The following is a 19,444-nucleotide window of genomic DNA, read 5'->3' as shown; positions in this document are numbered from 1 at the left end:
AGTCTTAATTAATTTACCAAAAAATGTATTAGAGCAAAAGTGTCATGTTGTCAGTCATGTTGCTCGACAGCAAGCTGCTTCTGTTGCTCACAGCAAGGCAATGGATGACAGGTTTGCTCTCCTTCTCAGTGGCATCTGCTAGCTGCTGAGTTTTTCAGCAAGCTTGGCCACTTTGAGTGCCTTTGAGAGAGTTGTTGGTGGCAGCACTCTGGGATGATAGAAAAGGAAACGATGAGGTATTATGGTACAGGAACCTCTCTATTTTTCTTTGCTTATTGGATATTTTAGATTCTGTCACTTAAGTGCCTAATGTGTTTCTGAAGGATGAACAGCTGAAGTCCCATGAAGCTAAGCTGAAGCAGATCTCCACTGAGCTTGCTGAACATCGCTCCTATCCTCCTGACAAGAAGCTCAAAGGCAAGGAAGTAGATGATTACAAACTGAAGGACCACTATCTGGAATTTGAGGTATATATGGGAAACATTATTACTTCTTGGGTATGAATGGTCTTATATTTGGGGTACAGTCCTGAAGTTCTGCATTTTTCACTTCAGTTCCCTAGGAAGTGTGTTCTTGCTAGGCAGAAAAGTCACAGCAGTTGCAGATGCTGGGATGTGGCTCTTCTTTCTGATGAGAACTTTTTTAGCTGTGAATTTAGCTCCTAGTCTAACATGGAGGATAAAAACAAGACTCCTGTCCTTCTTGATGTATTTTTGTGAAGAGATTTTAAGATCTTCATGTACAAAGTATGTTGCCTGATGTTGGAACCTCAGTCTCTAGAGAATGACTGCATTCTGCAGAAATGAAGATCATGGTAATTGTCTTCCACTAGTAGGTTCTGAAGGAACTACTATTCTGAAGTTATAGTCATAGTCGTAGGCATGCCTCCCTTGTCAAAGGCATTTGTATACCACTGAGATGGATGTCAGGATGAGAAGGAAGATGGTAGAATTAAAGATACAAAGATCACAGGGTTGAGTGATGCAACTTAGGCAGATGCATTAGGAGATTGTTTTGAGTATCTGACTATTAGCTTTTATCTGTGATGGTGTCTGCCACAATTTATGTGGGAATGAATTGCCAGCCCAGCAAATGTCTGGTATTTCTTACAACTACACCTTTGAGCTTTTTCCCTCAGGACTGCAAGTCAATGTTGCCTTGGGTCTAAAAGGATCCTACTCTAAACAGGCACTGCCTGGCATGGAAAATACATAGTCTGAAAAAGAGGAAGAGCAGATAAGACAGATGATACCACCAGAGCTGATGCTGGAGGCAGCATAGCACAAGCCTCCAGAACTGAAATAAGCCTTGTGCCCCATGCTATCAGTTTCTGTTAGAGGGACTCTTTTTACTCCTGAACTTAACTCATTGCATACCTTTGCTTTTACAGAGGGTTGTAACCACTGTGTTGAGTTTCACTTTGCTGTAGCAAAGCAAATCACTATGGCTTTATAAAGGAGGAATCATAACCTGGCTAACGTGGTAGTCTTCTATGATGTTTGGTGTGATGCATGAGGGGAGAGCAGTGGATGTTGTTTTTTCTTCACTTTGACAAGAATTCTGACATTGTCTCCTCTAATGTGGTTGTAGTCAAGCTGATGAAGTGGATTGGAAAATTGACAATAAGGTGATTTGGCTGAACAATTGAGATCAAGGGGTTGTGATCAATGGTACAGTGTCAGTTTTGAACAGAGTACTCAGATGTACAGAGTAAGTCACAGACTTTCTCTCTGGTGTGGATCTTGTAAAACTTGGAAGATCAGGCAGTTTCTTAGCTTTGGGTTCTTGACACAAAGTTTATTTTCTATCACTTTTAGAAGCTTGGGATGTTATGTAAGCTGGAGTGTTAAACGTTTATAGAAATATTGATGGGGGAGTAGATTGTTGTGGGGTTTTTTTCTGTTTCCTGTCAATTTTATCAGGGTGATCTTTTGAGATATTCCTCAGGCACCTCAGTTCAAATCAGAACTAGTATAGTCCAGGAAACAAGACATGTCCTCTTCACTAGTGAGAGTCTCAAACAGCATTTGAGTTGTGTAGTTCAGATAAGTGATCAGCTCAGAAGGAATGCTCATCTAAGCAGGCAGGTTGTGGCCACAACTTCAGTTATGTGGGAGAAATGGCAATTCAAGGTGCTGATGTGCGTGCCTGTGTTACCTTTACACTAAGCACAGATTTCACAGACCATGTTGAACTATCAAGACACCATTCCAAGGGCTGTGAGAGCAGGCAATTCCAAAATGTTGGAAGTCAAAACAGATGAAGTATAAGGACTGGAAGGGATACTAAGCAGGTTTGCAGATGATACAGAACTGGGAGGAGCCATTCACTCCCTTGAAGGCAAGGAGGCCTTGCAGAGAGACCTTGACAAATTACAGGGCTGGACAATCACCACCCGTATGAAGTTCACCAAGGGAAAGTGCCAGATTCTGCATCTGGGATGGGGCAACCCTAGGAGTGAGGAAATGTAGAGCCATGCCATGGAAAGGGGCCTGGTCAAGGCAAGATGAATATGAGTGAGCAGTGCCCTTGCAGCTAGGAGGGCCAGCTGTGTCCTGGGGTGTATCAGGCACAGCATCACCAGCTGGACAAGGGAGGGGATTGTCCTGCTGTGTTCTGCACTGGGGTAGCCTCACCTTGACTGCTGGGGGCAGTTTTGGGCCCCTCAGTATAAGAAACACACGAAGCCCCAGAGCCTCCAAAGGAGAGCAGTGAGGATTATGAAGGGCCTTAAGGGGAAGCCATGTGAGGAGCAGCTAAGGTCCCTTGGTTTGTTCAGCCTGGAGGAGAGGAGACTGAGGGGAGACCTCATTGCAGTCAACAGCTTTCTTGTGAGGGGAAGAGGAGGGACAGGCACTGATTTGTCTGTGATGATGTGTGGGAGTAGCCTGAAGTTGTGTCAGGGGAGGTTTAGGCCGGACATTAGAGAGGAGTTCTTCATCCAGGGGGTGGTTGGGCACTGGAACAGGCTCCCCGGGGAAGTGGTCACAGAGAGTTCAAGAAACATTTTGAAAATGCTGTCAGGCGCATAGAATGATTCTTGTGGATGGTCCTGTGCAGGGACAGGAATTGGACTGGATGGTCTCTGTGGGCCCCTTCCAGCTCAGTTTATTCTACTATACTGTGAGGCAGTGAAAATCCCAAACCAAACCCAAATGTTGAGCTATATGAAAATTTTGAATGGAAACTTTGTGAATGGAGACCTTCCCTTCAGAAGAGCATACTGTCCGGGTTGGCAGGAGGTGGTGAAAAAGCTTGCTGCATGAGGTTAAATGAAAAGGCAAGAGGCAGGTGAGGCAGGATTTTGTAGCTGTCTCTTTCAGACTGAGACTGCAGGCTAAACCTAGTGTCTGTGTATAAAGGACCATGCTGATACCTCTCAGGAAAGACACCAAAAAAGCCGGTGAGTCCCTAAGGTAGCAGCATGGTACCATTGGGAAGGAAGATGCCATTTTCCTTGTCTGTAGGTCCTTACAGTTTCTTTTTGTTCACACACTGGTGAAGTCTTCATTCTTGTTCCTTACGAAAGACAAATGAGATGGAGGGGAGGTAAACCAGGAGGTTACCAGTCCTTGTTCAGGTATGCAGCCAGTAGTATTTGTTTTTGATGGTGTCTTTGCTTATACACACCATAGAAGAAACAGTTTTTCTGTTTGTCTGTCCCAGTTTGCCTGCTCTCTGAGGAAGTACTGCATCAGATGGCAAAAAATTTGTTGCTTATTGCAGAAAATTTATAGTTAAAGATCTTTTTGAATGCTGTCAGGTGAGAGGTGATGCCAGAATACTGATGTGTGGCTACCTCATACTTCTTTATTATGTGCATTCATTCATCAGAGATAATGTTGCAGAAGCTTTTGAATGGTTTCAACATCTGTGGTTTTTGTTTCTTGACAGAAATTTCCAAATTAATTTCTTTTAAGGCAGAATTACTAACTTCAAGTGTCAGGTCACTGAAAGACCAACTTTGTTGTGGTTGAAATCAAAGTAGGAATGTGTTGATTAATTGTAATAGAAGCCAAGGCCCCACAAAGTCCAGGGTAAAATGGCCATTTGCACACATGCAGGTTCTGGATTTCCATTCTGATTGTTGAGTCTTGAGACTCTGGTGGTATTTACTGGACCAGTAAAAGCATAAATCCATATACCAGTAAAGCCTCCCCCTCTCCATTGCATGATATTACACTGTTCCCAAGCTGAGAGCACTGGCTGGCCTTTTACAGAAGTGTCTGGTTCATTTTGTGATGAATCATCCATCAGCTCAGTGCATCATCGTCAGGGTTCTTCTTGTTGTTTTTCCATTTTTATTAAATGACACATCTTACCTGCTTCATGTGTTTGTCTCTCACGTTGTGGAGCTCCAGCTACAGATATGGAAGTCATAGGAATGCTTTTTTATTTAATTTGTAGGAGGATTTTGCTATGATTCTCCTCTATGAGGGTTTGTTTATTCAAAGGATTCTCAAAAGCCAGTCATGTTTTCTCCTTTTTTTATTCCCCTTTATATTCCACACTTCAAAGCGGTTACCAAGCTTTTTGACTTCCTGCCCTCAAATAAATTTTTTCACCAGAACTTTATTATTTTATTAGAAAATTTAAAATATTTTCTTAAATACTTTTTCCTCTGTCAGGAGCATAATTGCTTGGCCGCTGTTTTGCCACATTGGCTGCTGTTTTGCCAGTTTGAAATACAAGTTAGCAAACAGTATGGATGTTTAGGTCCACCTTCCCTGACTCCCAGCACACTGAGATCACTGTAATTACAATGCCTACACCATATTTTTAGTGGATATATTAGGGGCAGGTTATTAAATAAATCCTGTGAAGTGGTTTGCTCTGTTCCAGGACCTCCTTCCCCAACATCTGTTTTTGAGACCCTTTAGGGATCTTCTGTTACTGTACCCTCATTTTCTTCCTTTTGTTTCCAAATTGTTTCTTGGAAAATGATGCAATTGTAGAAAACAGAACAAAATCTTCCTGTTGGAGGGGAAAACTCTGGTCCTTACAAGGAATAGAGCAAATGGTCATGTGGCACATCAAAGGGAACTTTTTCCGGTTGAAAAATAAAAGTGTCTGGACAAACAGCAACTGTCATCATTCCCTATGAGTGATGTAGCAGCAGAACATACCATGCTGTCATATCCCTCTCATCTGCACTTTTTGGTTAAGATCTGGCCTTTCAGAAGATTCTCTCATGGGCCTAGTGGTGGCCATGCTGGTACAGCCCGAACTTAGACCTTGCTTTGGTTTTCCCCCATGGATAAGAAAAGCACAAAAAGCTTTTGCGCTTTTTTGTGCTTTTGTGTTTTTTGTGCTTTTTTTTACAAAAACCAGCAGGACCTGCTGGTGGAAGTGGAGGATTGCAGCAGAGCAAGACTTTCCTTGGTTTAGTGCACTTCATCTCCATCTGTGCCTGAGCACATAGGATCACAGTATGTATGAGCACAGCTTACATCTCATCATGGCTAAGGTAGCAAGCTTTTGTTTGGTGGTGTTACTTGGAATGGGAGCCACCAGTCAGCAGAGCATCGGAATTTCTGTGCTGCAGAACTGAGTACATCTAATTGCACAGCACCCCAGGCCTCAGTCTGCCTGAAATCTTTGTTCAATTTATATTAGCCACTGTTGTTCATATCCACATTAGGCACCATTGTTCACATACATGTTGAGCTCCTGGCTTTCAAGGCCAGCAGAAAGCGTTAAGTTACTTAGGAGGTCTCTCATGTGCCCCTGCAGAATTTCTTCCAGACTGATTTGGGCCTTTCTTTTCATTTCCCAGAAAAGTCGCTATGAGATTTATGTTGGCCTACTGAAAGAAGGGGTGAAGGAGCTGCTGAGCGGAGGAGAGAACGATGCACCAGGACTGAAGAAATCCCACTCAAGTCCTTCTTTGAATCAGGAGTCTCCAGTTAGTGCCAAGGTGAAACGCAATGTCTCGGAGAGGAAGGACTACAGGCCAGAAACACCCAGCATTAAGCAGAAGGTCACTTAGAGTGGAAATGACAACTAGGGGAACAGCCATGCAGCAAAGTATCGGTGGTCAAAATTTTTTCATTTAATAACCTGTCATTCACAAAAAATAAGTGCATCTGCCTGAATGGGGTGTTAGTGACATTTTCTATTGTATATTTTGCTGTTTCTGTGCAGATTGTGGGAGATGTCTTTGCTCCTGCTTTGCTTTGCTTTGTTAATTTATCATTTAGCAATTGAAGCATTGGGACTTTCTTGTGTTGTTCTGTTTCTAAAGGAGCTGGGGAAGGCGTAGAGCGCTGTGACGTTTATTCTGTCTCCTCCCCATTTATCTCCTCCCATCGGCATGTGGCTTTCATCTCTCAAGTCACTTGTCACTTTATTTATGTGGTGGGTGGGAAAAATAACTGGACAAGTGCTGCAGTGCTATGAATGTGAGCTGTAGCTGTGAGAAGAGCTGTGCAAACATGCAGCTGCAGAAGGCTGACTAGAGGCTAGGCTGCTGGGAACACTAGTTTCCTGACAATATGGGGCATGTGGGTACTGGTACTTAGCAGCAGGTGGTACAGTAAATAGTCACTGTTGCTTATTGTTACTGCATTGACCCTGGACATGTGAGTGTGAAGGAATGAAACCTGGAAACCTCTGGCAATGCTGGGATGATGGCATTGGAATAATTTGTTTGCTTCCTTCCAAGCAGAGAGCCTTCTCCTTAGTTTGCAGGCTGGAAGGCATCCAAACCCATGCTGTCTCTGCTTGTCTCTGCAGTCAGGAAGATTAGGGATTATCCAGTTGGAATGGCTATCTGGGCTTCACATTAATTTGCAAAGAAGGCTGCTGTAGATGTCAGCCATTAGCATTATATATTAATTATATATATTAAAGACAAAGGGCCTCTGTGTAGTTTTTAACTATACGCTCTCACTTAGCTGCTATATAGAGCCTTATGATATATTGTGTCCTGTTGCTTCCCCTTCCAGGGGTTTCCTTGTTGGTGTGCACAGAGAGCTGCTTTCAATTCCTCTCATAGTGACAAAGCACTTTGCCTTTTTTCTTCAGAAAAGGATTCTCTTCTGTTTTCCATTTTCCTTCTTTAGCTCACATCCAGTTGGAAGAGGCTGGTGCCTCCTCACAGTTCCTGCATACCCTGTGCCAGGCTTTCCAAGGGGAGCACAGGACCAGGAGAGACCACCATGGGTAGATCTTTTCACACCTGAAAGGCTCCTGTTTGTGCCATAGACCCTTGGGGTGGCCAGCAGTTTTCAGGCACAGAGAGCAGAAAGATGACACAGAAATAATTTTCCTGCTTCCCAGTCCCTCTTGTCTGGGCAGTGTCATGGCTCTGCAGAGAGTGCTGGCTCTCCTGTTACCTGTTATCTGAGTTTTAATCTCTGTTTTAATACTGGCCCTCAGGGTGAGCTTGGACAGGTCTCTCCCATTTTGTGTAGCCCTCTCCCAATGTGAAGTAGTACAACCAAACTGGCCTTTCCCTCAGAGCATCTGGGGAGATAATGTCGAGAACCAGTTGAAAATTGCTCCTTGCTGTTCATTCTGTTGTGCCTGGCACAGGACAGCTTCTTGATGAATTCAATCTTTAATGCATGTAGAAGCATCAAGATCAGTGCAAGGACTGTTTAGAAATGCACTGGTGTTTTCAGCCCAAGTAGTCAAAGGGCCACACATCAAAAAAATTGCTACCTGGGTGTGTTCTGTCAGGCTTCCCAAGGGTCCAAGTCAATTCATCTAGTTTATTGAACTGCCAGACCAGTGAGCAGAACTGGGAGCGATCGAAGAGAAAAGGCCCTTAACAGGCACTGCATGACTTGCCTCCCCTACCAAGTACCACCATTCAACAGCTTTCCTGGTGTTTTGCTGACTGTTGGCTGTAACAATGATGTTGCATACTCAGATGTGAAGTTTTAGAGAAAATTGATCCTTGCAGCTCCAGCCTGGCAGCAAAACCAGATGAGACTGTTCTCACAAATGATGCTGGGCTGCGCATCCATCTGCCACTGAGAGTGGCTGTTCCATGCTAAAAGTCAGGAGGTTGGCTCCCAACCTTGGCCGCGTTGCTAAAAGCTTGCGGAGTCCTGAGTAGAAATTGGCAGTGTTTCCCAAGTGCTGAGGCTTTAGAAGTTGTGCGTTCCTACTAAGGTGGAGTTAACATTTAGTTCTCTTCTTGAAGAAGAGAGGTATCTTCTGCTTCTGGGGCCGGAGTGATGTGGTGCAGCTTATTGCATGGGGAGACTCAGTGTAGAGAGATGCATGGTAGTGCTCATTGGAAAGGATTATTTGGAGTAATTAAGAGTGGTAGAACAACAGCTTATGGAGGGGTAACAAAGATAGATCCCTCCAGCTGTTCGTCATGCTTTGGAGGTTGAAAATGACAAGCAGAACAGAGAGAAGCAATTCAGTTGGGAAATGCTGAATGCACATTTGGGAAGAAAGCTTGACCTCTCTGTTTTGATTAAGGAGTGGTATTCCCCAGTTCAGTGTTCCCACTGCGACTCTACACACTACATGGTCCTTGCTCGCTCCTTCCTTCCCCTCGCCATCCTTGCAGTGGGCTGGAGAGGAGAATTGGAGGCATAAAAGGCAGGTTGATAAAACAACAATTTGCTGGAAATGGCAATGAGATAAGAAAGTGAATGGTCAACAGCAACAGTGTTCAAGAATGCTCACCATGCAGACGCCAACAATACCCCACCACTCGCTTCCCAGCACCCCAACCCAGAAGGGACGTCTTCCCCTGTTCCTGGAAGATGACATGAGGTAGTATAGAATAACCTTCAAGTCCAAGCCATGCCCCTGGCTAGGGCAGAAATTATCCCCATCCTGGCCAGAACCAGTTATTTTATATAACAATAGGATATATACAGCAGAAGCAAAACCCAGAAAAGGTACAGATCTGTAAATGGCCGTGCTTGGCTGTCAGGGTTGGGTTGACTAGATGATCTTTTTGAAGGCAGGCTAGAATATGCTTGGCAAACCTCTTGTGTTTATGGAGTGCAGTGCTTCAGAACGCAAAGGAGTGACATTTAACTTCCTTCTTTCTTGGCGTTTAATGGATTTTGGTTGCTGAAAATTCCACTTAAATTGCTGAGCGCAAAAAGAAATTACTCCTGTTAAGTGCATTTTCTAACTTTGACACAGAAACTGGATAATTCCTCTTCGAAGTCGTTGCAGAAAAGATGATTTGAAGCAATGGGAAAAATCAAAAAGTGGACTGCTAAAGAGAGGGTTTTTTTTCATTATTTACTATCTATTTCCATGTATACTTGTAAACAGATTAGCGTATTTTTTTAGGTCTCATGTAATTGTATTGAATGCAGTTTTTCACTGCATTTTTTAGTCATTAAACATTTGTTGAGCTTAGAGCAGTCTTGCTGAGACTGCTGAGGCATGCAGATTAGTTTACCCAGAATTTATAGTTTCTGCTCCAGTTTTAATTAATGCCATTTTCCTCTGTTACTTTACAATTTATAAACATCCCAGGCACCCATTTAGAAATGCATGCTTTGGAGACCAAGAAAAAATATCCTGTTGTGAAAGTGTAAGACTCCTGCCCTCCCTTGGGAATAGGTTCATCTAACAATCAGCACTGCAATTTGGTTTTTGTTCCTTCCTGATGATGCTATAAAGGGGCAGATTCTCAGGCAGAGAGTCTGACCAGGTAGCTTTGCATGGTACCCTGCACGCTGCCTTTATTGGCTGAAATGTTTGCCTTTAGGGGAGATCAGTGCTTGACTGCAGCGGCTCAGGAGCTCTGATTGCAGTATGTAAAGATATTCTGCTGGTTTCCAGCCCTCCTCTGGGACTTGAGCTGCAAATCACTGGAGAAGCCTGCAGTTTTCTGGGTGTGCTCAGTGCAAGGAGGAGTTACTGGCTGGCTTCCATGAGCATGTGTGCATGCAGGAGAGCCTTTGCATTGGGGATGCAGGGAGGTGTCATCCTTCCTTGTCACCCTCCCTGCTCCAGTGCACTATCATTGCTAAGGCGAAGCCTCTGCCTGCAGGTAGAGCAGGGATGCAAAGAGGGGAGCAGGCTGGGGTCAGCACCTCCTTACTTCCCCTTTCTTAAGGTGCAGACAGTGGTTTTGGACAGATCCACCCTGCTCTGAAGCATTACTGGCTTGCTCATCCTCCAGGGGCTGAAACATTTGCTAAGGAAGGAGAGACAGAAAAGGGCCGCCCTAGTCTGCACCTGATAGCACAGATCTGATGGAGAAGGGGAAAATTGCCTTCCCCTCTCCCCACCCAGCAGCCAAAGTGGGTGAGACTCTTCTGAAGCCAAAGCCACTCTCCTTTGTGAGCCAGCAGGATGCAGGGGACTGACTGAGATGGTTTTTGTTCATCAGTGTCTGTGAAAGAGACTCCCTGGACTGAATGTGTGTTTGTCTGCATCTTGCAGATAAATTGCGCATGAACTAGTGAACATGACTGTAGCTTCTAAAGCCAGTATTTATGTTGTGTTTTCAATTGATGTAGAGAAGCAAGTCAGCCAGCAGAGTGATTGATGCAGCAGAGTTGTGCGGGAACGCTGTTCAGCTGTGTAGCTGACTCAGAGTTCTTTTGTCTGTAGCCACTCACTTGTAAATGGTTACCAGAAACTTTCTAATGATTAGTAACAGCTTGTCACTAAAATACTTTCCCTCTGATCTTGCCTGCTCCCAGGCTGTAGTCTGTCCATTAATGCCCCGTCAAGGGACTCTCCTGGAAAGCAGTGCTCTGCACAACCCTGCTTTGAGGAGAAGTTCAGCCTAGCAGACCTCCAGGGACTGGAATTGGTCAGTGACTTTTCACAGCTCCAATGCCTTTGGATAACGAAGATGGTTGCTCTTCTGACTTGAAAAAGCCAAAACTTTTTCCTTTCTCCAGTGGAGAAATGAGGTACTTGCTTGACTGGAGCAGGCCATTCAGTGAAGACATGATTATGGCAGTGGAGGAAGTCAGAGGTGACAGGGTCATCATCAAGCTTCTTGGAGACATTGCATGGCAGTATTCTCCTTGAAAGTGCGAAAGGCTCTTCTCTGCAGATGGCACACTGGTTACTGTGTCTGCATTCTCCATTTTTAAATGAATTTTGGTCTTATTGCAGTTAGTCTGACAGCTCCTCCTCCTTTTCTGACAAGCTGCTCTTGTCTGTCATCTTAACACCTCAGCTGCTTCTGTATAACAGGTCTGTTTCCTTCCATGCTTGCAGAAATCCAGAAAATTTAACTTTCCCATCTTGCATTGAGAAAACCTGCTCTGAAGCAGGGCTGCATTGAATGGATAACCCTGTGAACAGCTTTTTCACTCTGCTTGTCGGTAGCCTGTGTTTCCAGCCACAGTTATAGCTGGGAGGTGTGAGACCGAGTTTTAGACTGCCGTGATCCTCTAGTTGTTACGCTGCAGGGATGCAAAGTTCCCCCTCCCACACTTAGACCAGACACTTGCAACATTCCTACTCTTCTAGTATCCAGGTTGTTGGAAACTGGCTGCTTTTGCAGGGTCAAAGGCAGTATATACATCTTATGGCAAAGCAATCTTACAGCTTGCTGCTTGTTTAAATTTTCTTCAGTATTGCTCTCCCCGGGCTCTGGGACGTCACATCTGCTCTGAGGGGGCAGTTAAGAAGTCTCTCTAACATTTCTCATCAGAGCACAATCATTGCTCCTCAGCATGTGTTCTCAGCATCTGGTATCTAGGCTGCCTAGAGGGATGAACCATAGAAGCTGTCTCAGAAAGAGCTAGTCTGCAGCTTGTGCTTTTTAAAGGATATTTTTAGTGCATATAGACGCAGTATGTCTGGCCTCGCTTCTCTCCTCTCTCCCAGAGCTCTCCCAGCAGCATAGGTGTAGCATAGTGAACTGCTTCACCTAGAGCTTCACTGTGGGGACCTGAGCTCCAGGAAGCAGCTTCAGAGAAATGATGCCACTTGAGCTGAGCACTACTGCACAGGACGATGATGCTGTAGGAAGAAGCCAGTGCCACCCTCCATGGCTGGTCACCTGCTGGAGACTGTGAGCTCTAGCACTGCCCTTAGTGCTGGGAGTAACGAGAAATACTGGCTTCCTTTTCCCTCTAGTTTGTGCTGCTTGAGGAACTGTCCTTAGCACCTGCTGCTTTTCTCCCTTGTGACAGCAGCACCCTTATCCAGGGCTAGCACAGTCCCCTTGTGAGGAGACTGGTTTACGTGAGACCAAGAAGGACAGCTCCATGCAAAAAGTCTGAATGCCATCTAGGAGTATCTGCTCTGCTGACGGTAACATACAGTTGAACATTGAAAGGAGGCAGGCCCAGCTTTGCCTGAGAGAATGTCCCTTGCTCATACATTTTGATAGATTCATTAAGGTTGTGTTGTAGTTATTTATTAGAGCCCATCCCTTACCAAATGCAAGTAAGAACTTTCCCAAAGGTTGGACCATTGACCTGACTCTGCCCTTGTGGTCAGAAAGCAAATTTAGGCTAGTCCAAAGTGTTATCTCTTCCCTGCCTTTGAACACTTAATTATTCCATAAAAATTATAGATGTTTAATCAATGAGGGACATCCCATGGCATCTGCTTTTAAATCTGGGCCAGGAGCCAGCTTGGGTACAGGCCAGAGGTTTATTTGTGAAGGTACATCACTTAGCTGTGCAAGCATTGAAAGTGCAGCAAGCTACAAGGGCTGGATTTTTCTCTGACAGAAACCACTGTAATTAGTATCCACTTTAGCAGTGTTCCTGCCTGTAACTCTCCTAAATGAGACTAGCACAAGAAGATACCTTTGGTCTAAACAGGTGAGTTTCAGCTTGGGCCAATTGAGTATCATGGTGTAGTGACAAAGAAGCTAGCTAAGCTACCATGGAGACTTGTTTGACACAAAATCCTCCAACTTCCCTTAGCCTCTTGCTGGGAAGAGGGAGATAAATGCTGTTGAGTCTGTGTCACCACAGAGGCCAAACTCTACTGGTAATATAAGTCTTAACTCACACACTTACGAAAATCTCATGCTCAGAGCTGTCAGATTCTGAAAGACTGTAGGATGAGAACAGGGGTGGGTTGTGGTTGGGTTTTTTTTAAAATTTGTACATATTCATGACAAATGTGTCCTCTTACTTGAGTCTAGAATTATAATTTGGCTAAAAAGGACAGAGTTTTTTGGCTATTTAAAAACTTTAAAATCACTCCTCTGTGTGAGGTGCATTCTGAGGCTTACATTGCTTGGCAAACATGCCTATAGATGTGTGTATTTCATAAGTAAAGTATGGCTTCTATGGCTCAGCACTGCAAAGCTCACTGTTCTTTTCTGAGGCTTATTTGGCCAAAGCACTTCAGAAGCTGCAGACATTGTTAGGATGCTTGTTGTTCTAATTGTTCTCAAATAAGTTTAAACAGCTATCAGAGCTTTTGCAGATTTATGGTGTACTTTGAGCTGCCTTGATCTTCATGTGTTGTCCACCAGGGGCTGCCTGTTGTTCTGCTTGTTGAAGGCAAGGCATATATTTGAGAGTCTAAGCAAGAGTTAGTGGGTGGAATTTTCTGTTAGCTTAACACTGGGCTGACTTTCTCCCTGTCTGTATCAGCCGATGCCTGTACAAGGAGCATCCGTGCTGACTACTTCTGAAAATCATGCTCTGGGGATCTAATACACAGCTTTACTTCTGAAAACGTTGACCTTGCTCTGTGAAAATTCAGCAAAGGGACATCATGTCCAAAGTGTCCAAGAAGGACAGGTGCCTGTGATGTCTCCTGCAGATACAGCCGTACAGCAGTAGTGAGGGGGGTTTTTTTCTGTAACTGTACAAATTTCCAGAAGAGTGGCTCATCAGCAGGCAAAAGAAGAGCAACAGGGCTGAAATATCTCTCTTGGGCATCTCGTATGCATTCCAGAGGTTTCCCTTGGGAGCATTAAACAACCTTTTAACAAGTTGCTGGTCTGAGGAAAAAGACATATGGAAGCCCAGTGGGTTTTCCTATTGTGATCTAGTAAGGGCAACAGTATCATGATCTGCATTGTTCTTGGAAAGAGAGAGCAAAACCTGAGGTGTGATTCTCACCTGGAGTCATAAAACTCTTTATCATGGAGTTAGGTTGAAGCAACTTGAACAACTTCAGTGAAACTATGCCTTTGCACTTCACTGGACCACAGCCAGAGTGATTATGTCTTGCAGAACTGAGACACAAGTGAGCTGCAGCTTGGAATGAAATCAAAGGGACCACCCTGTCACCTTGCTTTGGGCAAGCTGTAGTCCTGTAATCTTTTTTCAGGTACTGGGCTTCTCCCTTGGATTTCCTGCTCTCCATGGTGATGGGAAGATGTGGGTGAGCACTGTCAGTTTCAGAGTCACAGTTAAGAAGTGTCATTTACCTCCACCTGAGCTGTTGCTGTTGTTTTCTCTTAGGCTGAGAAAGAGGACTGAATTTTCAGTCCATGTTGCTTGGTAGCCATGTGGGAAGCATAACTCAGCAGTGGTAGTGCAGAAAAATATTTTGCACATGCGTGTACATACACCTTATGCATCTCTTTGTGTGCAGAACTAACCTTACAGGGCTTGACAGCAGTCCTTGCAAGACCTTTCCTCTGGGTGGTCTCCTATTGCTTTTGTGATGTGTAGGAACCTTCTTTCTGGTAACCTTGAATTCAGTTTACTCTCATCACTGAATCACTGGAGTGTTTTTCATGTAATACACTAGAGACACGGTCCCGGTCTCGCCGCTTTGTGGTAACTTCTTGGTCTGCTGTGAAGCAACAACATTGAGGTAGCCATTAAATCTTTTCCAGCAGCATGGAACTTGCTATTCTGACTCTTGGGGAGGTCATCATCTCAGGTTTGATGCTGTCCTACCACCAGGACACCCCGTTTTGTCCCTAGGAATAGGCCTGGCCAGAAAAGTATACTGGGTGGTTGGAGTCAGAGCTGTGCAGACTTAAGTCAAGCCCTGGTTCAGGGGAGATTTTTCCATGTGCTGCTGATGTCCATAAGGACTCAAACATATACTTGCTTACACAGAGATGCTTTCCTGAAGCAGAGTTGTCACTCTTTTCTACAGGTATCACAGGATGCCCTCCCTTATTCTGCTTCATGTATCTGGTACTTAGAATGATCATTTCCTGATAAATGAAGGCACTTAATCAGTCCTCTTCCCCTTGGAAGAAGGACTTTTGGGGATATTGTTATATCATTTAAAATAATATTTTGGAATTTAAGTTTACATTGCTTTATTTTTCACTTGAGGTGACTGTATATAAATATTTTCCTCTATTTTATCATTGCTGATAAAGTAAGCCTACAGTATACAGACAAATAATTTGCCTTTGATGTATTGAAACTGTGAGATATAAAGTAGACTTCTCTCTTGTGTCCATGTTCCTGACTATAACTCTGTTCCTCTGTGTTTTTATAAGTTGGAATAAATGTTGCTTACGGGCAACAAAGAGCCTGCAAGCTTCTCAATAATTTTTATGTCATTGAACTCAAGCAACCCTATTGAAGGATCTCACATATGTATAATGATATATGTATATGTACAAACTTTAGAAAGAAATAAACCAAATGTATTTCACGTTCTGCAGCTGAATGTTTTTTATTTGAACCCTGACAGTTGTCCCTATAGTAAGAACATGAAGGTGGCTTTGCAGTGGCTGTCCTGCTTCAGACTCCTGACAGTCAGTATTTTCAAGGTTTCCTGAGCCGAAGCACATGTGTACTGTCTGCTTTACAGTCTGGATCTCACCTGCGGTTGGGGTAACCAGTGGCACTTTGTGCACATTAGTTCTGTGTGAGGGCAGCTGGAGCACATCTCTCTTCCTTCTGCACCTGTACAAGAGTAGATCCCTTCAAGCTGTTTCAGGGTGTGTAGCCTGCAGAGCTACCCCTGCTTTCTGTGAAGAGACAGCAAAAAGAGAATGAGCTGATTTAAAATGGGTTTACCAGCATGTGGATTAAAACAGTGAGACTGCAGCAAACGGCTGTTCAGAAATGGTTGGGAGTTGATCTCAAAATTTGTAGGAGGTCACAAAATTGTGAAGAGGTCACTCCTCACTGTTGAGGTTGGGAATTGCTGCTGGCATGGTGTGTGGGAAGAAAGGAACCACGAAAGTCAGACAGTAAAGAAAAAGATGGAGTGTATAAGGGCAAAGGTGGGAGTGGTTAAGAAACTATGCCTATCCAAAGTAAGGAGAAATAGTTTGTACAAGACACAGCAAACAGTGTTGTTCTTGCAGTTCTTGGGTGGGACATAGCATGGGAAGTTAGTACGCTCTGGGGAGAGTTTGTCACAGATATAGTGGGCAGATGGAGAGGATGTGTCCAACACAGGTGGGTCATGCCCAAGCTTTACAACAGGGCTAGCAGCTTGTACTTGGAACAGTAATGAGGAAGACATGTTGTTTCTTCCTAAGATTTCTGTGAATGTTTGACTATCTTGAGGTGACTGTTTCTTTATATTTTTCCTCAGAATGTTGCCTTTAGATGAGTGGTAAGACTGACACTTGAGAAGCTGTGTGTGTATGTGTGTGTGTGTGTGTGTGTGTGTGTGTGTGTTTGTTTGTTTGTTTGTTTGTTCACACTATGCCTTGGGATATCAGATTTTTTCATTGTCAAACCATCCTGGTTGCTTCAAAGCACTTGGGATTTTTGATTCCAATGCCTGCTTCTGGATTAATATGTTTTTAATGGAAAGACTAAACAAGGTGGTGGTAAGGATGGGTGGGAGTATTTTACAAAGATGTATTAAAATGCCTCCTCTAAGCCCAAATGAATGTTTGAACTGTGTCTGAATGTTAATGTCAGTACTGCTCACCACATCTTTTCTTATTGTTTCTTCCTAGCTGACAGAGTCAACGCTGAGCATTTTCTGGTGGTTTTTCTACCTGGAATCATTAGTCATGTCACGTTGCTCACAATGCAATGAGCTAGAACAAAATGACAGAACATGTGCAAAGTGAAAGACAGATGCATTTATATTCTCTTCATTGTCCATTTTCAGTTCAAGTTTCCAAGTACAGAATATAATTATCAAGGAAGACTGAAAAGGCTAGTTTGTGTATGCAAGAGAAACCTCCACAGTCTACAGCAGCTATACATCTCTTTGGGTATTTATAAGTATTGTAGCACAAGAAAGAGACTTAGCCCAAAGTAATGCACAGTTTGGTCTGAAATTGTCACAGTTATCTCTAGACTGGAAATGAGAAGAAAGTTCATACCCATCAGAGCACTGATGTACTCCAGTGGCCTCCTAATCTACAAGGTAAGGGCAAAAATACCCAGTAGCTTTTAAGGTAGAGCTGGAAGAGAAATTGTGATAATGCAGGTTTTCATTTTTCAGGTCATTGCACATGGCATCTGTTTCTTTCCATGTTTGCTACGAAATTGATGTTTCTCAAGTTACATCAGCCACTATGCTAACTATTTCTCCCAGGAAAAGGGCCATCCTAGAAAAAGTGAGCTACTGCGCAACAGCTATCCACCTTGCCAGGTTTGCTGTGTCATGGTCACATTTGTTTTAGGACATCATTTCTGGTCTCATTCCACAGCTAGTTTTATGATAGACCAGTACATAATTGATGCGGGTTTTTGTTTTGCTGGCCTGCTTCTCACAATCGGATGCAAAGACAAGGACCTGGGATCAGATGAAGGATCAAGACTAAGTAGATTTATTGTCTTACTCATTACTTACTACTTACTCACACTTGTAGAATGTGGAGGTAAATGTGTTGCTATTATGAACTGGAAATTTGTGAGGATGTTTTGTTCACTCTTCGCAGGCAGTGTGTATCAATAATAGGCTGAATTTGCCTCAATAACAACCTTGGGAAGTCCAGACTTTGGGACAGATTTGGTTGAACTTGTCTGGTGAGGATAAACTAACAAGGATTCTTAGGGAAGAACCTGGGCAGAGAAGGGGAGGCACAACAGTGGCAGAAAGGTGTTCCAGGAAGTAGAAGGAGTGATGAATAAGGCAAAAGAATCAGATAAAGAACAGAAGAAGAGGGAACCTTCTGAAAGGAGTGCAGGCACCAAGAGATAGAGATGTTGCTGATTTGCAGCCTGATCCATCAGGAATTCCTTTCAGGACTGTGGAAAAATTGCTGTGAGAGGGTGGGCTTCAGAGGGATAGATTTCCACTGCAGTGATATGTCATATAAAGAGGTAAAGTAATGGATTTGTAAGTGAATAGTTGATGTATGTGATTCATAAGGCTTAAGAGTGTGAAATAAGCACTTTTTGTAATTGTGTGTAATAGGGTGGAAAATAGTATAATTGCAGATTAGCAGTAGTGGTGTGTTTGTTTGATAATCAGTGTATTGATTACTTAATAGATTGACCAGTTCCTTAGTAGCGTGTTGCTTAGTCACTAAAGCCTGTAATTTTGTTATAGCACTTGCATCTTGATATTGCAACTAAATGGAGGGAGTTGCTTCCTGAAGTAGCAGTTATATTGAGGGAGAGAACATTTCCTACCTAGTCTTAATTTGCTTCAGCCACAACACACTGACGCTTACAAGAACGCTTGCAGGAATGTTTGTAAATATTTGAACTATGCCATTGACCACAGACCACAAGCTAAATAGGAATCTTGAGAATGTAAATGCCGAAAAATGGCATATTGGGAAAGCCAAGTTTGTGAGTTAAAATCTCAGGGAAAGACTTTCATAATGCACAAGCACTGTTTGCTCAGGTAGCCCTTGCTTGTCTGCATGAGTAAAGGTACTGAAGGGCCTTTATGATGCACAGTCTTAAAATGTAGGGGAAATGTACAGATGGCTAAAAATCTGTAGAAGAGAGCAGAATACAGCATCAAAGACTGAAAACTCTGTGGAAAAGAAGATTGCAAGGAGAGTTTGCCCAAAGGGAGAGGATTTGTTTGAAAGCCAGAGGTAAGAAAAACTGAACAAGACTGTAAAGAAAAACCACGGGAAGCAACTGAACAGTACACAGATTCAGTTACCACTTGGAAAAGACAATCCATTAATAGGAAGGGACCAGCCTCTTGTGAAGGTTGTCTAACCACTCCCCTATGTAAGTGTTCATTTGGTAAAAAGTTCTTATTCCCCCATTGTTTGCAGAGTACTCGAATACTCCTGGACTTGCAATACGGTCAGAAAAGCTGTGTGCTGGCCTTCAGAGTTAGCAAAGGTAGATATTTCTTCCTGCGCCTGGTAGCTTGGAAGACTTCAGCATCCCTGGGGCTTCACACAGTCTGCTGGATGGGTCATGTCTTTGCAGAAAGAAAGGACAGAAAGAAAACCCAAAAGCCAGCTGAATCCTGTTTTCCACCATCACTATACTAAAATTGTTCAAAATAAGTGGTATAAGCAGGTGGGTATGTTTTGCTTTCTTCGTCTCCAAGAAAATGTGTTTTTGTTCAGCCAGAAATCATCTTCTGCTATACTTCACTCAGAAGTGTGGCGTAGATCTGTTCCATCAACTCCTTCGAAGGTGAGTATTTTTAATCAGCTTGGGCAACCCTCTCCTCTGCCCAAATGTCCAGTGTAAAAAAAAGTATA

The 19,444-nt window shown here is 43.5% G+C and overlaps 1 protein-coding gene across 5 annotated transcripts in view; it reads left to right on the top strand.

Moving 5' to 3' along the window:
• PSD3 (pleckstrin and Sec7 domain containing 3) overlaps positions 1-15,498 on the top strand; it is a 115,160-nt gene extending 99,662 nt beyond the window's left edge. For all 5 annotated transcript variants that reach the window (XM_023944981.2, XM_086869029.1, XM_023944984.2 and 2 more), the window contains 2 exons: positions 324-467; positions 5,777-15,498. In XM_023944981.2, coding sequence (XP_023800749.2) covers positions 324-467; positions 5,777-5,989 — 357 coding nt within the window. In that variant the 3' untranslated portion in view covers positions 5,990-15,498. The remainder of the gene's footprint in view (positions 1-323; positions 468-5,776) is intronic.
• Positions 15,499-19,444: the final 3,946 nt, after the last annotated feature.

This window comes from Cyanistes caeruleus, chromosome Z (genome assembly GCF_971803275.1).
Source record: "Cyanistes caeruleus chromosome Z, bCyaCae1.hap1.1, whole genome shotgun sequence".
NCBI lineage: Eukaryota > Metazoa > Chordata > Aves > Passeriformes > Paridae > Cyanistes > Cyanistes caeruleus.
The sequence above is the reverse complement of the archived record's forward strand: the minus strand, read 5'-3'. Positions and strand labels throughout refer to the sequence as shown.